Genomic DNA, 21,234 nt, shown 5'->3' on the forward strand with positions numbered 1-21,234 from the left:
CTAAAATTCCAGCGAAAAACAAATGAGATAACATTTTTCTTTTCCAGTTTGTTCTTCTTCAAAGTTTATGTAAGTTTAAACTGTTAAGTAGTAGCCGGTGATATCCTTCCCATTTGGCTCATGAAGAAAAATCCGATTATGGAATCCCTGGAAGGCTAGAACAATTGCTTACAAATTAAGATGCCCTGCTTCTGATTAGCCCTTAGGCCTCCGTTTTGTTTTTATCCATAGAGTGAGTGTTTTCAAAGGCACAGATGACAAGAACGATAAACTCACCAACAAAGCAGTTTTGAAGAACACAACAATGGTGTCAAGAAGATGCAGAATTGTTACGTTATTCTAATTATGTTCCTTGCAGCATCCAATGCAAGGAAATTAAACAGTATAAACCAATTAGAGTTAGTCCTATCTTCCATGATGTTATTTACAATGGCAAAAATAAGGACAACGCAACATCTGCAATAATCTAACCATTTGGCAGGCGATTTTCATTTCGGAAACATTGCAGTTTTTGATGACCCCATTACTCTTGACAACCTTTTTTACTCCAGCCTGTTGGTAAAGCACAAGGCGTACATATACGACACCAAAAACACCTATACTGCCTTCTTCGGCTTTTCATCTCTTCTTAACAGAACAGACCACAAGGCTCCATAATTTTCATTGGAACCGATCCCACTCTGCTCAAAACCAGAGACATTTCAGTGGTGGTGGCACTGGAGACTTTTCATGCACCGTGGCATCACCACTTTAACTGGTGCATACGAAGGTGATGTCTACTTGCGTTTGCGTGTTGATATCTAATTTTATGACTGTTTGTAATTAATGATTTGATTGTGAGAGTGAGATGGAAAAAACATGTGTTAAATGTTAATGTATTGTATTAGAAGAGATTGAACAAGAGTGTTATGAATTTGTCTATTTTGTTTGTATCATTACATGTTTCTTTATTATTTACTTTGACCAATATTTGCACGAGTTGGTGTGCAACCATATATCTGCTTCTTGACAATGGAGAATAAATTAAAATTTTGATTATTGAAGATGTTGGGTGAGGTGTAATGGATCTGTTCGGTGATATAGGCAGCCTACTTTTTTTTTTTTTTATTTTTTATTTTTATTTTTTTTTAAGTGTGGCTGGCTGCTTGATATTGTAGATTCTTTGGCAATAAGTCATCAGGTCATTTGTATGTAGAAACACAGCTTAGAAAATGAGCCAAAAACAAAAGAGGGCCCGATGGGTGTCTGCTTGAATCATCCTAGCAGATAGATTTATCTGTAAGCTATGTTCAATTTTGACGGCACTGAACTTTTATATTGTATAGTCAATCATCCTTGACGGTGGGTGATTTTTAATATACTATTGGTGTACGTTTGCTTTGGGTTCATAAAGATAACAATGGAAATATCTTTTAATCCGGTAATTATCATGTTTGTGTTGTCTATAATGAAAGATTTCGGTATCGATCAATACCATTAGTGATTATTGTAAGGAATATAAGGGATAATTCGATTATCGTCTGAAATGGTGTTATTTTTTTATTATCGGGTTAATCCACTGTTCATACCAATTCCATCATTTAATTAATAAACATTTTAGAAACAAATGCTTATAAATAACAATTGTCTAAATGTGCGAAAAGACTTCTATAACCACTCATAAATTATTTTTTGGACAGAAATACCATCACTATTATATAAATAATACTCAAATACCCACAGTCACCCAAGACGACTGTCGGCACGACCGCCTCTAGCATCATCATAGAATACCAAACCAGTAGGATCTGGCCGACCGTGCACCGATCTGTTGTTTTCGGCCAAATCATGGTCGTTAATGGCCACAGATCTAGTCGTTTTCGGCTAGATCACACCCATCTATAAGGATTACAATACAAAATTGGGATCCTGATTTTATATGTTAGTTGAGACAAGACTGTAATCTCATAAGTTTGGAATTGTCGACTACTTTAGCATTGATAGGTACATAAATGCTTTAGGGGCTTACTGACTTTAATGTAAAATGAGAGAGTTAAGTCAATATTGAAATAATATTGACTCTGCTAAACTAATCTACATTGGTAAACCAAGATAAATTATGCGTATTACTTCTCTCTTTACTGTTTGTGTTTGTTTGTTTATTGTTTATTTTATTATCGTTTTACTCTCTATTTCGTTCAATAAGAATATAGATCAGATAATCCTCACTTTATCTATTTAATTTCTTTCAAAGGGCGGCTGGAATTAGTGGACATCCACCACACCCCTTGAGCAACCTCTTAAAGCGAGAGTGGTCAACAATTGAAATGGGCAATTTCAGCCCATAACCCATGTCTTCAGGCAATGAACCCCAAGCTCATAGGTCTAACCAAATATTCACACAAGAAAAAGGAAACTTTTGCTGTGAATAAATAAAATGTTTCAAGTATAAAACAAATAAATTAGAGAAAAGTGAGAGAGTTTGCATTGTTGCCTCTCAAACTTCGGGTGTAACCTACAATAAATTGCAATTATTTACCATGCAAGAAAACGTGGCTTCAGATTTCTTTTTTGGATGTGGAAGAAATATGAAATTTGAAAAGGAAAAATAGTCCATTTGACAATTTGGACAGCTTAATATACACTAAAAGGATCTCTTCCACCTAACTTACGATTTTCTTTGAAATTCTCTTTACTACTTCGCCCTAGTTTGAACAGAAAAGTTTTCATAAAAAAAGAAACTCCTTGTCTTTCAATGAAGAAGAAGTTGCAGTAAACGCTCTTCATTTGCCTCATGAGTTAATTAACTAAACTACACCAAACAAAAATAACTTTATATTTTGTGTATTAATTAGGAATATTTTTTGGCTATTTTGGATTAGTAGTGACATTCTTGGAGTTAGCTCATTAAGAAGTCCGATTACGAATCCCTTGATGGCTGGAAAAATTTCATACAAGATGCCCTGCTTCTGATTATGCCCTTACCCTCATTTTTGTCTTTAAACTACTCACCTTAGTGTATAAAGAGCACGTTTGACTAAGACGAATTAACCCAACCCACAACTAGTTTTAAAGAACCAACATGGTGTCAAGAAGATGCAGAATTGCTTTGTTCTTTTTATTATTTTCCTTGCAGCATCCAATGCAAGGAAAATTAAACAGTATAAGCCATGCAGGGAGTTAGTCTTATACTTTCATGATTTTTATACAACGGCAAACAACAAGGACAACGCAACATCTGCAATTGTGGCGCGCCACACGAGGCTAATTTAACCATTTTAGCAGGCCATTTTCATTTCGGAAACATAGCAGTTTTCGATGATCCCATTACCTGCACACAATTTTTACTCCAAGCCTGTTGGTAGAGCACGGCATGTACATGTACGATAGCCAAAAAACCTTCACGGCTTGGCTGGATTTTCATTCCTCCTTAATAGCACCCATCACCAGGGCTCCATAAATTTCATTGGAGCCGATCCTTTATGGTCAAAACCAGAGAATTTCTGTGGTGAGTGGCACTGGAGATTTTTTCATGCACCGTGGCATCGCTACTATAATGACTGATGCATTGAAGGTGAAGTCTACTTTCGTTTGCGTGTTGACATCAAATTTTATGAATGTTGGTAGTTAATTAGGCATAAACATGATTTGTGGAAAAAATTTGTGGGTGAAATGTTGTATATTTTGAGTTGAATAATATTTGGTTTGGTCTTCCTCCAGAGTCTATATTTTATTTGTATTATATGTTTCAAATGTACAACTAAAGATATCTGCTTCTTGACAATGTAGACTAATTAAGAATTTTGTGTGTAATGGATTTGTTTGGTGATACAGGCAGCTCTACTTTTTAGTTTTTCTTTAATATCTGAGATTCTTCTGGAAAATAATTTTATAAAGTCATCGGGCCATTTCTATGTATAAACACAGCTAAGCATATTGAGTGAAAAAACCAAATGAGGCCCGATGGACTCTTCCTGAATATCCTATCAAAAGATAGACTTGTCTTGTAAAGCTATTTTCAATTTTGACTGGACTAAATTTTATATGTTTTTTTTAAGCAGATATTTTATTTATATATAATTAATAATCATGTTCTGAAAATTTTAACGTGTAGAAGTTGTGAGCTTCATAAAATATAAAATCCATTCCAACACTGATTACTTATTTGTTTTTAGTCTACATGTTAAAACTTTAATATGTCTGAATTGAGAATTTATATATATATATAATATTATATATATATATATATATATATATTATATATATATACAAGTGAGGAAAAGAAAATGAATAGAGTGTAAAAGGAGATACGATGTCTAATTTTATTGTCGTTAATTATGTTTACAGAATAAGAAGCTGCAACAACTAAACGCAAGCTTTGTTTACGCGGGTATACTAGGTTTTTTTCAAAGTAACCAGAGGCAAGACAAAAATTGTAAACCCCTACTATATATATATGTTTTTTTTTTAATAAAAATATATTGACAAATACTTCTTATAAACTTCTCTCACTAACGCTAACGTGATAGTTCGTATTTGATTAAACGAAACCCATTGTTGGATAAGTGAGACTCATTGCGAGCTGATCATTACGAGCTGATATTTGCGTTTGTGAGAGGAAGTAATAAAAAAAGGTTATGAATGTATATACTTTTTTTTTTTTAACGGCTAGAAATAAGTGGATATTCACCCAAACAACATCCTTTGCAACTCAATTACGCAACAATAGAAATGGGCTTTTCAGCCCATAATCACTTCTCCATGTAAATTGAAGCCCAAGTTTGATGGGAAATTTGAATCATAATCTCATAGGTCCAACCAAATATTTTTTTAAGAAAAAAAAAAATTTAATATATTGTTTATATTGAGTTGAGCTAATTAATTTTGTTTCTATTAATGTATATTGCCGAGATTGGTATACCATGATTATTTCACTGTGGCCAGATAACTCATGGATATCAATCTTGGAATTATAATTATATTAAATTTTTTTATGATTGATTCAAACATATTTATATAAACAAGCAAGTAATGTGGTAGAAGAAAAGTTAAGCTGAAATTATTTGCGGATGATTAATGTAATTAATTTGTAAATTCGATATCATAATTTCCTAGTAATTTGGTATAGTGGCAATTAAAATTTGAAAAAGGGAAAATATTTAAAGTTTGACAATCTGGGCAAGCTTAATGTATATACTAAATGGAACTATGGAATCTTCCACCTAACTCACGATTTTCTTTGAAATTGTGTTGAGTAGTTAGGTTGAGTAAACGGTTCCTTTCTTAGACAAAAGACGTTAAGCTTTCATCTTCAATACGCCCCTCACTTTCTTAAAGTCTTGCATCGCCACTGATTTCTTTTCAGAAGTATTACAACGACTTGAGTTGGTAGAAAGAAAAAAGGAAAGTTAATTTCAGTTATTGAACATGATGCATGGAAATCATGGCTTCCGTAATATTTTAGGTGGATATGGGGAAAAGTCATGATATCCAGCTCGAGAATTTTTAGAATCTGATTGGACCTTTGTAAAAATAAGCTATGGATTGCCCATTAATACTGCTGAAAACAAAATATATTATTAGTTACACGTCGGTGTTGTGATTTACGCCAACGAGAAGTACGTAAGATCTCTAGTGGAATTCTACATAGGATTTTGTATAAAATCCGTGACTTTAATGCTAGATCGATGGACGAATAATAGATCAAACAACAACACGGAAAAATGATTTTTAAAGTGTTTCGGATGTTCAGTGCAAATCTTATTTCTATTGTTCTTGTATTGTTTTTTTATGTTTTTGCTGCACAAGTATAGTTTACAAAGTATGAATAAAATCAGATTTCTTATTTGAGTAAAAAGTATGTTTTTATACTATTACAATAACAAACTTGTAGATAACTTAAAAATAATGACATATGGTGTAAATCCATGTTTTAGGGATTTACCGCACAATAAGTTAATGCTCGAGTTAGTTAATCATGATTCACCTTTCTAATGTTATTTCATTGTTAATAATAAAAAGCAGGACATAATATTCTGTGGAAAAAATGGATCGGCAATAATGAAGTGTAGCTAGACTAGAAATAGAAAGTGAGAAAATTTATTGAGAAAAACGTGTACTCTAAGTAAATTCCCCTAAAAGATTTCCATTATGATTATATATTTACATCAAAATTTTATTTAATAAATGATATTATATCACGAAAATTCCTCTGATAGCAACACTATGCAAGTATTATTATCCATATCCAAAAGGGTTTTGAATCTGCAAATGATCATTGACAAAATGAAACTAAAAGCTTCTGGTTTGGATGACACTTTCTAATTATTTAATCCATGAAACCTACAAAAAAACAAAGAGTTAATTAAGGACTCTTAACTAACTATGAGAACATTTAGTTGTGTTACGTAATCTTCATTACAGGAAATCCTTAGCCTAGTCGTAGAGTAGAGATGAAGCAAACAGCTGAAAAAAAGTTGGTTCAATACATAATATATAGTTCTTAATTCAATGTAGGGCTACCCCTTCGCCAATAATATGCCTTAAAAGCCAAGCTTTATAAAGTTATTGATCGTATGTTAAAGTTTTAGCAACCACAATTCGAGGAATCCTATATAAGTGTATTAATTTTGTGATAAAATTCCCCATTGCCTCACACCAATTGTTACACTATTTCATTCTTTTTCTCTTTCTAGCAATGGAAGCTAAAAGGCTCATAACATCTCTCTTTCTCATCATCATACTCTCATTATCCTCCGTTGAACCCACCAAAAAAATTAGGGCTCGTAACCCTTGTAAAAGGCTAGTGTTTTATTTCCATGACATACTTTACAATGGTAAGAACGCAGAGAATGCAACTTCAGCCATTGTAGGTGCACCAGCTTGGGGCAACACGACTATCTTAGCGGGACAAAGCCATTTCGGCAACGTGGTCGTGTTCGATGACCCAATTACCTTAGACAACAATCTGCATTCGACCCCAGTTGGACGTGCACAAGGGTTTTATTTATATGACAAGAAGGATATTTTTACATCTTGGCTTGGTTTCTCATTTGTGTTCAATTCTACTGGGCATAAGGGTAGCATAAACTTTGCCGGGGCTGATCCATTGATGAATAAGACTAGGGATATTTCGGTGATTGGAGGAACTGGTGACTTCTTCATGGCTAGAGGAATTGCCACTCTGATGACTGATGCATTTGAGGGAGAAGTATATTTTAGGCTTTGCGTTGATATTAAACTGTATGAATGCTGGTGATCTGTTTGCCCGCCCCCTTTTTAATTCTAAGCTTTTCTTGTTTCATGTTGAGAAGTTACATCAATGAAACTTCATATAATTGAGCTCGTCCATTTTGCTTATACTAATTCTTCACTTTGGCTTCAATTCGAAAATAAATCAAATTCGATTTATAAATATATAGTTGCATTACAATCTGTGAATTATGTCTCTATCAGTTTCGGTAGAAGTACTAGTTCCAAGTGGGGATAAAGAAGAGAAAACCAAACCTTAAATATTGGGCTATGTTAGGATTTAGATGTTGACTTGGTTTGACTGAGTAGATTTAATGAGCTAAGTTCACTCAGCTTATTTAACAAGCATAATCTGTTTTTACTCTGCTTGTTTTACTCTGTCAACTGTTCACTTTATATAAGTGCTTCCTTGTAATATTTTGACTGTCAAATGAAAAGTTCTCAAATTGAACCCTCGAAAACTCTACTTAGATATCTCTTCTTTTTCTTTCCTTTAAAAACTCTTCTTCCCTAACTTGGTATCAGAGCCACTGACCAACGTCAGAAATGGTTGATTCTTCTTCAAATCCCTCCTCTCTTGATAAATCAAACAAGAATTCAAGCTCTAAAGAGGTCTTCGACTCAATCAATTTTTCCAATCATCCGTCAATGGCTTCATCCACACTCCCTGTTATTTCACCAAAACTGACACGCAATAACCACTGCTTCTGGAAGTCGCAAATTCTCTTTGCCGTTGGAGCTCATGACCTTGAAGAACACCTAACGGGATTAATATCGTGTCCTACTCAATTCGTTAGAGTTCAATTGGACAGCTCGAATTCAGAGGTAACAACAAAACCTAATTCAGAATTTACTCTTTGGAAGAGAACTGATAAACTGTTAATGAGCCGGCTCTTGTCTTCAATTTCGGAGGCAATGTTCTCTATAATCTCTAAATGTCAAACTGTAATGATATATGGCTTACTCTAGAAAAGGAATTTCTGATTGAGTCTAGAGCAAAAACACTCCATGTTAAAAGTCTTTTGCAAAATACAAAGAAAGAAAGTATGAGTATGCATGACTACTTTCTAAAAATGAAAGGATATGTTGAAATTTTGTCTACAAGTGGTGTTGTTATTACTGATGATGAACTGATAAACTACATATTAGATGGACTTGATTTCGAATATGATGCAGTAGTAGTAAATGTTACCACTGGACTCGAATCCATAATTGATCCTATAGCAGTTTAAGAAGCACAAATTGTTTTGCAAAAGTTTGAACTTCGGTTGGAAAAGGCAAATAGTGCAATGAATTCTATGGTTCATGCTGACTTTCATAGTAGCTCAGCAAATATTGCTAATCTTTCTACTGAAAATGATACAAAGAAGTTACAGCCTGGACAGACTTCCTCTCAATTTTAGAGTAGTGTTACTCAATACAACAACCATTCCTCTCCTACATCACGGTCCCCAAGCCTTAATTCATCATATTTTCCAAATCATCAAAGCCCACCTATATACACACCCCAGCAAACTCAGTTTTTCTCACCACAATTTTCTAGAAATTATACCAGTGGCAGAGGCAGAGGTCGTGCAGGAAATAGAAATAGATTCATATGCCAAGTTTGTGGGAAGACAGGACACTTGGCTTTAAACTGTTACCATCGTTTTGATGTGAATTTTACTGGGAGCAATTCCTTGATCATGAGTAATTTCAATTCTAGAGGACTTTCAAGGCCACCTGAATCTGCTTATGGAGGACATTATTCTTCATTTCCTCCTCAACACCACTCACAGAGTGTTAATACTATCCCCTCAATGCAGCTCCAAAATAATTTTCAGTCTCAACCTCCTTCAGCTGCTGGTCATCCAAGTTGGTCCATTCCTGTCTCTATTCTACATACTCCATCTCAGCCTTCATCAGCTACTTCAGATTCCAAATGTCCTACTACATATGATTAGTAAAAAAATCAATTCAGGCACCCAACAGATCACAACCAATGGATTCAGTTCCTTCAGTAGTCTTTCCTTTATCTTCAGAACCTGATCAGTACACCTCTAAATCGGTCTTTAGTCCTAAAGTTTCTATTGAATCCTTGCCTACACCATCAGCACCTAATACAACTACTCAACCTGATCAATATGCTACTGATCAATCCTCTAATACTAGAGCCTTTGTTGACCAAGTAGCCTCAGAACTTTCCAATTCTTGGATGTCACCTGTCACAATTTCCTCTCAAACCTCCTCTGATACTGTTCCCCTTACAATTTAGTTGCCTTTGGCTGTATCTTCTATCCCTCTTGCCACAAATACCCATCCCATGCTTACTAGAGCCAAAGCCAAGGCCCACAACACTGCTCTTATTTCTTCTTCCTCTCTTGACACTAAAGAACTAGTGAATGTAATTGAAGCACTTACACACCCTGCTTGGAAGGCTACTATGCAGTCAGAATATGATGTTTTGTTGTCTAATAAAACCTGGGAACTTGTTCCTGCTTCATCTGAGATACAACCAGTTGGGTGCAAATGGGTTTTTAAAATCAAAACCAATCCTAATGGCTCTATTCAGTGGTTTAAGGCCAGGTTGGTGGCCAAAGGATTTCAGCGACCCTCGGTATTGATTATCTTGAAACTTTCAGTCCCATGGTGAAGTCTCCTATTGTTAGAGTAATATTGAGTTTGGCTGTGAGTTATGGCTGGGATGTACAACAAGTTGACATCAATAATGCATTCTTGAATGGTGATCTTACAGAAAAAGTCTATATGGTTCAGCCTGAAGGTTTTGTGAGTCCTCATCATCCTCATCATGTGTGTCGGCTGACCTAAGCCCTTTTATGGTCTCAAACAGGCACTGATAAGAGTGTAATTTATATATTTTTTTATTCCTTCCATATTATGTTTTTGTTATGTTTTATGCCTACTTGAGTTGATTAGAGTTTATTTTGTAAGTTTGTCATATTTGGATAGACTTTATGAAATAATTGAGAAAAGATTAGGAAATTCCAGATTTTTGTTATTCTGACCAGTGCTGCGTTTTTCAGGTTTTTCATGGAGTCAGATTTCTCGATTGCAAAAGTGTTCTTTAGAAAAAGTAAAGTAGACGAATCAAGCCTTCTAGGAACGTATTATGCACGAGGATCCGAGTTCGTTTGGGCCCTCATTAGTTGTTATAAAACTAGACCTAGAATCCTATTCTCGGAAGGATTTCCTGGCTAAGTATTGAGTCTTCGAATGGGCTTAACTGGAGCCTCAGATATTGAAAGCAGGTGATTCAAAAGCCCAAATTCATCTACACATCCAAGACTACAACTTTTATGAAGTGACTAAGCCCAGAAAGTTCTTTTACATTTTGAGAATCCTGGTGCAAGCTGGATTATGAATTCTGTTTTCCATATCTGATAAGATTTTGACAGTTTTGGAAGTCTATCATTTAGGAAAGATCTAGGAAAGTAATTTCCATGATTCCTGGGGGAGAATTAAGGAAAAACATGTTATTTATTTATGAGTTGTTAGGTTAAACGGGGGAGAGAACGGTAGGAGGTTTGTTTTTAGTTTTTTTTACTTTCTACATCAATATGTCCGGCTGATCTTTCTTCTTCAGTTCAAGGGGATTTTAAAGCCTGAATTCATGTCATTGGTGTAACTTAGCTTCAGTAACATTGTTCTTAGTCTCATTCTTATTGGAATTTTTTATGTTATTCTGTTTTAATTGTTTATGAATTTTGTTTGGGTGATTTAGTAATGGCCTGCTAAATTATTTAATCGGAATTTTATCTGTTAGAATTAGGAATTGTAATACGTAATTGTCCTCTTTCTATTCAATAAGTAACACATGATGATAGATGATTACAGACAAGTTCTCAATCTGTCACCTTGAATAACATAACCTAAGTTAAATAATTCGATCTTGCGTGATTATTGCTTGGATTGATCTATTTTCCTAATTCTTAAGGCTGCCATTGAATTAAACTTAGAGAGCTTATTCTAGGTTGTTCAAAGGTTAGGATCTAATTGAAGAGCTTATTTCAGTAGTGACTATTAAGGGAAAATTCGGGTAATAGAGCTTGTTGTTTCCTAGGGTCAGTAATTCCATAATAACGAGATAGAATAATGTTACGGTTAGTTCATGTCCAATGCATGTTTAGGTGGATCTTGAATCAAGAACTGGTTGTTTTTAATCTGATATTTTCTACCATTGGAGATTTATTCGTTTCACTTTAGATTGCATTGTCTACAACCCCTTTCATTATTTTGTTGTCATGTTTACTGTTTAGGATTTTATTTTATTTTATTTTATTTTTTTGTTGTTTTCGTTGTGGTTATTGGTCAGAATATAGGAATTAATCGAATCATTCCCTGTGGGATCGACCCTTGCTTACCCTATATGCAATTTAGTAGTTAGGTTAGTAAGGTTATTAATTTGGAGCATTCGGCACGCTACCAGGCACCAAGAGCTTGGTTTGATAAATTAAAGAAAGACTTTCTTGGTTGGGGTTTTAGTCATTCCTTGGCAGATCCTAGTTTATTTATTTATCAAAAGGATGAGAAGGTGATGTACGTATCGGTGTATGTTGATGATATATTACTCACAGGCAATGATTCCAGCTTAGTTCAGCAAATTGTCACTGATTTAAACACTTAATTTGCTTTAAAAGCATTAGGATCACTCAAATACTTCCTGGGTTTTGAAGTGACAAGAAGAGAGTCAGACCTTTATATGACACAGAAAAAATATGCCAAAGACTTGCTGGTTAAAACTAACATGCTTGATAGCAAGCCTTGCTCCACTCCAATGGCAGTTGGGACCAAACTCACCCTTGAAGACAATGAACCATTTGAAAATTCAGCTCTCTATAGGAGTACAGTTGGTGCATTACAGTATTTGACATGGTCTAGACCAGATATCTCTTATGCCATGAATAAGTTGAGTCAATTTCTGAAAACTCCCACTGCATTACATAGGCAAGCCTATAAAAGGTTGCTTAGATATCTCAAGGGTACTTCCAATTATGGCCTTCAGTTTTTCCCCAGTCATAGACTTAAGTTGGCATGCTATACAGATGTTGATTGGGCTAATAGCGTCCAGGACAGAAGGTTCACCAGTGGTTGCTGTGTTTTTCTGGGAAACAATCTGATTCAGTGGTATTCTAGGAAGCAGAAGGTTGTGGCTTTATCATCCACAGAAGCAGAATATAGGGCTCTTGCACAAGGCTCAACCGAACTTGCTTGGTTTAGCAGCCTATTTTCTGAAATTGGTCTCATTCTCCCTGAAGTTCTTGTCATTTGGTGTGATAACTAGAGTGCAGGTTCTCTTGCTTGTAATCCAGTTTTTCATTGCAGGACCAAGCCCATTGAATTGGATGCTCATTATGTGCGTGAACAAGTCACAAACAATAGACTTAAAGTGCAATATGTTCCCACTGAGTATCAAAAGGCTGACATCTTCACCAAAGCACTTTCATTATCCAGATTTGCAGTTCTTTGAGAGAAATTGATTGTCACACCATTTATTGAAGTTTGTATAGCCACATAATCGATTCTGATGGTTATTTGATGATTGTTTTGGCTGGAAAGTTGATTGCTTATGATTTTTCCTTGATGATTGTTTTGGCTGGGAAGTTGATTGATTCTGATGTTTTTCCTTGATGACTATTTTGGGATGGAATGGTGATTGATTATGATGTTTTTCTCAGCTAGAATTGGTTTTGTTTTTTTCAAAAGTTGCATGATGATTGTTTTGGTTGGAAAGTTGATTGATAATTGGCTGAAAAGTTGGTTGATAATTGGTTTTGTCTAGAATTGGTTCAATTTTGCAGTTGGCATGGTTTTGTCTGGAATTGGTTCAGTTTCTCAGAAATTTTTCAGTCGACTGGAAATGGTTCAGTTTTTAGTTGGCTAGAATTGGTTCAGTATTCTTGACTCTGCTTCAGATTTTAGTTTTTGAGACTTTACCTGAAATTGTTTCATTTTCAGAATTCAGATTTTCTTTGCTAATATGAGTACAAGAAGTTTTAGCAGCTATGATATTAGTAGACATGTTCAGTCTCAACAAGCTGAAGTTTCAGCTCCTTTTTTGTTGCAGACTGTACTATTTGAGGATTTACGGGAAGATGTTAGGATTTAGTAGTGGACCTGGTTGACTAAGGAAACACAACTCATAGGAAGTTTTGTTTACGGAAGGATGTTAGGATTTAGTTGTTGACTTGGTTTGACTGAGTAGACTTAATGAGCTAAGCTCACTCAGCTTATTTAACAAGCAGAATCTGTTTTTACTCTGCTCACTCAGCTTATTTAACAAGCAGAATCTATTTTTACTCTGCTTGTTTTACTCTATCCACTGTTCAGTTTATATAAGTGCTTCCTTGTAATATTTTGACTATCAAATAAAAAGTTCTCAAAGTGAACTCTCGAAAACTCTACTTAGACATCTCTTTTTTTTCTTTTCTGTGAAAACTCTTCTTCCCTAATTGGCTACTTAGCTCCTTAACTTTGTTCAATAAATATGATTATTTAGCTTACACCCACACTCGATCGCTATCAATGATGAATCTATAGAAATGGCTTTGAATAAAAATTTTAGACGTTAATACTCGTAGTCAAGAAAGATCCTAAGCATTTTCTTTACTTAATTTATATGAAGATCATATATATAGTGAGATATAATTAATGAAATTTAATGGACCAATTGGAACTGATAGCAGATTAGTAGAATTCTATATGTACCACATCTGGTTTACACAAAGTAAGTTGTTTCTGTTAGCCCTAAAATTATAAAGCTGCTTCCCAACGGTGTCGTTTTTCAGTAAAGAAGTCCAATAAGGACTATATGTTGTTGTTTTATGTGTTTGTAAAGTGCAGTTAACTGTCAATTGTTGTACTCACTAAACTCAAGTCTTCATTCAATACAATTTTAGAAATTTCAGCTCAAACATTCGCAATACTATCTCTCTCTCGAATTCTCCTCAAACCCTAACCTTCACATGGTATCAGAGCACCATTAACTAACGTCACTAATGGAAGAAGATTCTGAAAGCTCTCGATTCAACAACCTTGAAAAAGGTGTTCACAATGCGTCTAGTTCCTCTATTTCAGCTGCCTCGGCAATCTCCTAAAGCCTTCAAGTTATCAGTCCGAAGCTAACCAGAGATAATTACAGATTCTAGCGTTCTCAAGTATTGTTTGCCGTAGGAGCCCATGAATTAGAGGATCACCTAACATGTTTAATCCTTTGCCCATCTCCTCTTATCACATGCAAAATAGATAATTCGAAGAACAAAAATGTTGATCAGTTTGATGATTATTTGATAACTGAAAGATTAAATCCAACTTACTCTTTATGGAAAAGAACTAACAAGCTCTTAGTGAGCTGGTTACTTACGTCAATTTCAGAAGGAATGTTTAGAGTAATTTCGAAGTGTCAGTTTTCTTCAGAAATGTGGTTTGCACTTGAGAAAGAGTTCATTACTGACTTGAAAGCTAGGGCTCTACATTTAAAAAATTTGCTTTAAAACACCACCAAGGAAAATCTTAATATCAGTGACTATGTTAGAAAAATGAAAGGAATTGCAGATAATCTTTCTGCTAGTGGTCAGATTATTTCAAAAGATGACCTGTTACAACATATTTTAGATGGATTAGGTCCAAAATACAATGCTATTGCAGTTAACCTCACATCAAGAGTTCAGTCACCAAATGATTCTGTGTCGATACAAGAAGCACAATTTTTGCTTCAGAAATATGAAATTCGTTTGGATAAGTTTAACTCAATTGAATTTCACAATAGTTTAGCTCATATTGCTTCAACGACTGATACTACACATTTAACATTGCCAAATACTATATCACCACCAACTACTAGCACTTATAATGTGTCTCAAGTTGTTGGTCCCTCTCTTGATTCAATTGGTCATCACAAGATGAGTGGTTCCTACTCTGTACCTTTTTCTCAATACAGTTAAGCTGAATTTCCTAACCAGTTTGGTAAGTTCTCTTAGTCACAACCTCCATTTAATCTGTAGTATGGGTATAGTGATGTAATTAGCTGACCTGCATCCTATAATAATTTTGGAAGAGGCCATGGCAGAGGATGACCTTTTGTCAAGTTTGCAATGAAACTGGACACATTGCTGTTCAGTGCTATCATCGGTTTAACTCCAACTACAATGGTGGTTTTCTAATGTTTGGACATCAAATTCAATATGGTGGTGTTAGTAATCCAAATTAGCTTTATGGTGGTTTTCATAATCCAAGTTATCAAGGCCATGACCAAGAAACAAATAGCTTTTATGTGCCTAACTATTAGGGCTTTCAAGGACCTACCCTGCCTACTACACCTCAGCATCATAGAGAATTGAATCACTCTAGTTCAATTCAGAGTTCTTGTTTTCCAACCCCATCTCAGTAGAATAGTTTTTCAACACTACCATCTCAGCAATTTCTTCAAAATTCTGGTGATCTGAATCAGGCTCATTTTGCTTCTCAAACTGTCCCATTTGGCAGTCAAGTGAGTAATGCTGGGTTTAACAATGCTGGTTCATGGATGAACAACTTAACTGTTACAGCCCAAACACATTCACCTAATTCAAGTTCTAGACCCAATATGATAGTTTTGATAGCCTCCTCCTCTACTCCACAGGATCCTATCTGGTGCATGGACTCTGGGGCCACTGACCATGTGACATCGGATGTCTCAGTTGCATACAAGCTAGGATTATGATGGTTCGAGTCAACTTCAAGTGGGAAGTGGTGAGTTTCTCCATATAACTCATACTAGTTTTACATTATTGCCTAGCTAATTGAAAACTAAATGCTTACACTTGAAAAATGTTCTTTATGTCCCCAGAATAACTAAAAACCTTCTCAGCATATCTAAATTTACTAAAGACAATAAGGTTGTAGTGGAATTTAATTCTAATTGTTGTGTTGTTAAGGACAAGGTCACCAGAACAACTTTATTGCAAGGAAAGCTTAATGCAGGCTTGTATCAGTTGGCTCTTCCTTCCCAATTACCATCTCTTTCCTGTTTTTCAAATCTGCCTGCTTTATCCAAGAATAGCTTATTTACTACCTCAACTTCCTCTAAAAATCTAATAAAACATTCTATTTGTAATAAAGACAGTGTAGTCTCAAATGTTGTCACCATGAATAATTTGTTTTCTGATTTGAATTCTTTGAACGATGAAGTTGCTGTTCCTAGTGCTTGTGATGTTTGTGTTAAAACTACTCTAGCTGTTTCTACTACAAATATTTTTATTGATAATAATACTGCCCGTGTCATTGTTAATAATGCCTCCACTAATGTTTCTGATGATAATACCGCTGCATGTGTTATTGTTAATACCAATACTATTTCCACTGGTCTAGCTACTTCTATTGCTTATTTTGTGTATAAATCTGATTGTTCATTAGGTCATATACCTAACCATACCTTCTCTAAGGTGGCAAATCCTAAATGTAATATAGCTTCTATTCATCTAGCTCACACTCATAACACCAATTCCATGATATGGCATAAACGACTAGGTCACCCTCACTCAACTATTTTTTAGAAAATTATATATAGTATGGTCAAATTAGATTCAGCTTTGTTCAAACCTATGTCCACAGTTTACTTTTGTGATGCTTGTCACCTAGGTACAATGCATCAGAATAGCTTCCCTGCATCAACCTCTAGAGCAACTGCACCTCTTGAGATAGTGCATAATGACATCTAGGGACCTTCTCCCTTGGCATCTTCTGAAAAATTTAAGTACTATGTTCAATTTCTTGATGATTTTAGTAAATATACTTGGTTATTTCCCTTAAGAACCAAAACTGAGGTTAAATCCACTTTCATCAAGTTTTATCATCTAGTTGAAAGACAATTTAGTTGCAAATTAAATGTCTTTAATCTGATCAATGAGGAGAATATAAAAGTCTTATACCTTACCTCACCATTGAGGGTATTCAATTTAGACACCATCTTCCTATATTCATCAACAAAATGGTAGTAGTGAACGTAAACATAGGCATATAGTTGAAACTGGCTTAACTCTTCTTGCTCATGCATTCATGCCATTGCATTTTTGGTGGCTTGCCTTTGAAACAGCTGTGTTTTTGATAAATAGAATGCCTTCATCAGTTTTGGATTATTCTTGTCCTTATAAAGTTTTGTTTCATCGAGATCCTGTTTATTCTACTTTGAAAATGTTTGATTGTGCATGTTTTCCCTTTTTAAGAGTCTCAATAAACGCAAATTTGACTTTCATTCATCCAAGTGTGTATTTGTGGGTTATAGCTTAGTTCACAAAAGGTTTAAATGTTTAACATCTACTAGAAAAATCATCATTACACTTAGTGTTAAATTCAATGAAACTAGCTATTTTTCCTTTTGAAAGTGGTTTTTTTACTTCTTCTGTGCCTTTGAATTCAACTTCAAATAATTCTTGTTCTTCAGACACCTCAAAATTTCACTTTATATCCTGGCCTGTTAATAACTCTCCTGCAGTACCTTGGTCTAACAATAAGTCCTTTACATCACTACATCAGTCTAATATTCATGTTGCATCTCATTGTCCTGCATAAGTCTTATTCTGATACATTTGATTCATCTCACTGTCCTGTACATTTTTCTAATTCTGATGCATCTTGTTCATCTCCTTGTTCATCTCATTACCCTTCACATTTGCCTAAGTCAAATACATCTGATTTTCCTTCGCATATTCAACCATCACACACATACACCTCATTTCCCATGACAGAAAACACACAATCCCTTACTCCTCAAACATCTTTTTCACCACTATATCATCTATCAAATCTCCACAAACTATTCCAACAGATTGGTCCTTCTCCATGTGCCCTCTTGAGGTTTTCTTTTTTCATTCAAAACCTTATGTATCTCCTGAGCAATTAGTTGTGAAGCAATCAGTTGAGTGCCCCAATCTCCATCCCATGATTACTAGAGCAAAATCAATGGCTCTTGCTAAAGATAAAACAGTCAGCTCAAAACCAGTAGCTTTTGATAAAGGAAAATCAGTCAACATAGTATCTACTACTCATTTAGCAACAATTTCTCCAGTTCTTGAACCATTTACCATGTTTGAAGCCCTTAGTTCACCAGAATGGAAACAAGCTATGCAGCTTGAATTTGATTCTTTGAAAGCCAACAATACATGGTCTCTTGTTCCTTTCTCATCTGATATGCATGTAGTGGGAAATAAATGGGATTTTAGAACAAAGTTTCATACTTATAGGACACTACAAAAGTACAAAGCAAGGTTAGTTGCAAAGGGGTTTCAACAAACTATTGGATTAGATTACTTTAAAACCTTTAGTCCTGTCATCAAACCCTCAACTATTAGGATTGTTCTCACCTTAGCTACTACTTATGATTGGGACATTCAACAAATAGATGTGACTAATGCATTTCTGAATGGTGAACTCAATGAAACTGTTTTCATGCTGCAACCTCCTGGTTTTATTGATTCAACTAAGTCTACATTTGTTTACAAGCTTCAGAAGGCTCTTTATGGCCTAAAATAGGCCCCTAGGGCATGGTTTGACAAATTAAAAGAAGCCTTAATTGGCAAGGGCTTTCACAACTCTCAGATACTACCTTATTTATTCACAACCAAAAAGGTCAAGTTACCTATGTACTTATTTATGTGGATGGCATTTTAATTACTGGGTCCAAAAGTGAGTTTATTCATCATTTAGTCAAGACACTCAACGATCAGTTTGCACTAAAAACACTTGGAGTTGTGCATTACTTTCTTGGTTTGGAAGTGACTCGAAATTCAACTGGGATTCATCTTCGGCAATTCAAATATGCTATAGATTTACTGTCCAAAACTCAAATTTCTGAAGCTCAACCTTGCACTACTCCTATGGCACTTGGTACTAAACGTTCACCTGAAGATAGTGTTCTTTTTTATAATCCTATTCTTTACCAAAGCACTATAGGAGCTTTGCAATATCTAGCACTCACTAGACTTGATATTAGATTCACAGTCAATAGACTTAGCCAATATCTTCAAGCCCCCACTACCCTACAATGGCAAGCTTGCAAAAGGGTGCTGCGGTACCTCAAAGGAACACTTAATCATGGCTTGTTATTTAGACCAATTGTTGCCCTGCATGTTGAATGTTATGCAGATGCAGATTGGGCCAGCAGTCTTGAAGATAGGCGTTCCACTAATGAGTACTATGTTTATTTAGGACCTAATCTAATTAAGTAGAGTTCAAAAAAGCAAAAGGTTGTAGCTTTATCATCCACGGAAGCCGAATACAGAGCATTAGCTCATACAGCCATTGAAGTGGCCTGGTTGCATAGTCTTTTTGCATAATTAGGCCTCACTCTTGATAAATTCCCTGTCATCTGGTGTGACAATGTAAGCGCTGGTGCATTGGCTTCCAATCCAGTGTTTCATGCTCGAACTAAGCACATCGAGATAGACGTCCACTACATAAGGGAACAAGTACTTGCCAAGAAAATTACAGTGCAATATTTTTCATCTAATCTTCAGATTGTAGATATTTTGACCAAGGCATTATCAGCAGCTTAGTTTAATACTCTGAAAAGTAAGTTGAATGTGGTGGAAATTAGTGAAATAAATAACAACAGTACTTCTGCAAACAAATGATAGTACTGTTTTTATACAACAATGTTCATGTACAGTGAGGTTTACAAATTTCCTCCAATTTTTCTCTCTGATGAAACATTTGTATTGAAATAAGCAGTGGTAGCTTGTTTGTTGAAAATTGTTGTGTTGAAGCAGTAGTGAGCAGTTGTTCTGAAATAGCATTAACAGTTTGAGTTGTTGTGTTGAAGCAACAGTGTAGTTTTTCGTGGCAGTTTTTCTCTCTGCTGAATTGGCTTGAAAATTGTGCTTTTCTCTTTGCTGAATCGTTTTGAAAATCAGTTAGTTTGTTACAGCAGTGGCACATTTCATTTGATTATTGGAAGTTGTTGTGTTAAAGCAGCAGTGCAGTTTTTCCCTTTACTAAATTGGTTTGAAAATTGCTCTGCTGCATTGGTTTGAAAATTAGTTAGTTTGTTGCAGTAGTGGCACATTTCGTTTGATTATTGAAAGTTGTTGTGTTGAAGCAGTAGTGTAGTTTTTCCTGGCAGTTTTTCTCTCTGTTGAATTGGTTTGATTTTTCAGCTAATATTCAAAGACTGAGTGCTAGAATGTTGAAGTCACTTTGTTGAAACAGCAGTGGCACAGTTTGTTTGTAGCAGCAGTAGCACACTTCGTTTGATTATTGGAAGTTGTTGTGTTGAAGTTGTAATGTAGTTTTTCCTCTATTGAATTGGTTTGATTTTTATCAAAGGTTGAAAGTTAGAATGATGAAGACATGTGTTAGAATGATGAAGACATGTCTCAAGAGTGTTAAAATATGTTAAAGTCACTTCTCATCTTATTTGTGGTATTGTAAAAATCTGCTATTATTTTTTTGTGTAATTTTCTTATAATTGTAACAAGCTAAGACTGGAAACCCAGTCTAGCTTGAGGGGGGATGTTAGCCATAAAATTATAAGGCTGCTTCCCAACAGTGTCATTTTTCAGTAAAGAAGTCCAATAAGGACTATACATCGTCATTTTATGTGTTTGTAAGGTGCAGTTAAGTGTCAATTGCTGTACTTACTAAACTCAAGTCTTCATTCAATACAATTTTAGAAATTTCAGCCCAAATATTCGCAATACTATCTCTCTTCCGAATTCTCCTCAAACCCTAACCTTCACAGTTTCTAATGGTGTAACTTTTATCGTTGATAATAATTATAAAGAGATATTCTATAATAATAATAATTAAGATATAATTTTTATGAAGACTAAAAAAGTTATAGTAAAACATGTCATAATAATATTATTACAATTTTATCATTTATGTAATTTACTTGTAAAAGAATCACGTTATGGTAGCTATGTATGGCTAGAATAAAAAAGAATTTAATTAAATAAACACATAACACATTAAACAAATTTATCAATACTAGGACACGGTAAACCAATTCTATCAAAGTTATTTCCCATGATA

At 34.9% G+C, this 21,234-nt stretch overlaps 1 protein-coding gene, 1 non-coding gene and 2 pseudogenes across 2 annotated transcripts; all 4 read left to right on the forward strand.

Annotated features, from left to right (window-relative positions):
• Positions 1 to 345: 345 nt before the first annotated feature.
• LOC116141112 lies at positions 346 to 822 on the forward strand (annotated as a pseudogene).
• Positions 823 to 3,075: 2,253 nt separating this feature from the next.
• Positions 3,076 to 3,606, forward strand: LOC116141113 (annotated as a pseudogene).
• Positions 3,607 to 6,654: 3,048 nt separating this feature from the next.
• On the forward strand, positions 6,655 to 7,237 carry LOC116141167 (disease resistance response protein 206-like). The gene has a single exon (XM_031426697.1). It carries the CDS (start codon positions 6,677 to 6,679, stop codon positions 7,235 to 7,237), a length of 561 nt encoding a protein of 186 aa, XP_031282557.1. The 5' UTR covers positions 6,655 to 6,676.
• A 1,105-nt stretch (positions 7,238 to 8,342) lies between these two features.
• Positions 8,343 to 8,448, forward strand: LOC116141170. The gene has a single exon (XR_004129748.1). It is a non-coding gene; the product is annotated as a small nucleolar RNA Z247 (small nucleolar RNA).
• The last annotated feature ends 12,786 nt before the right edge of the window (positions 8,449 to 21,234 follow it).

Source organism: Pistacia vera, unplaced genomic scaffold (genome assembly GCF_008641045.1).
Source record: "Pistacia vera cultivar Batoury unplaced genomic scaffold, PisVer_v2 Contig393, whole genome shotgun sequence".
Lineage (NCBI taxonomy): Eukaryota > Viridiplantae > Streptophyta > Magnoliopsida > Sapindales > Anacardiaceae > Pistacia > Pistacia vera.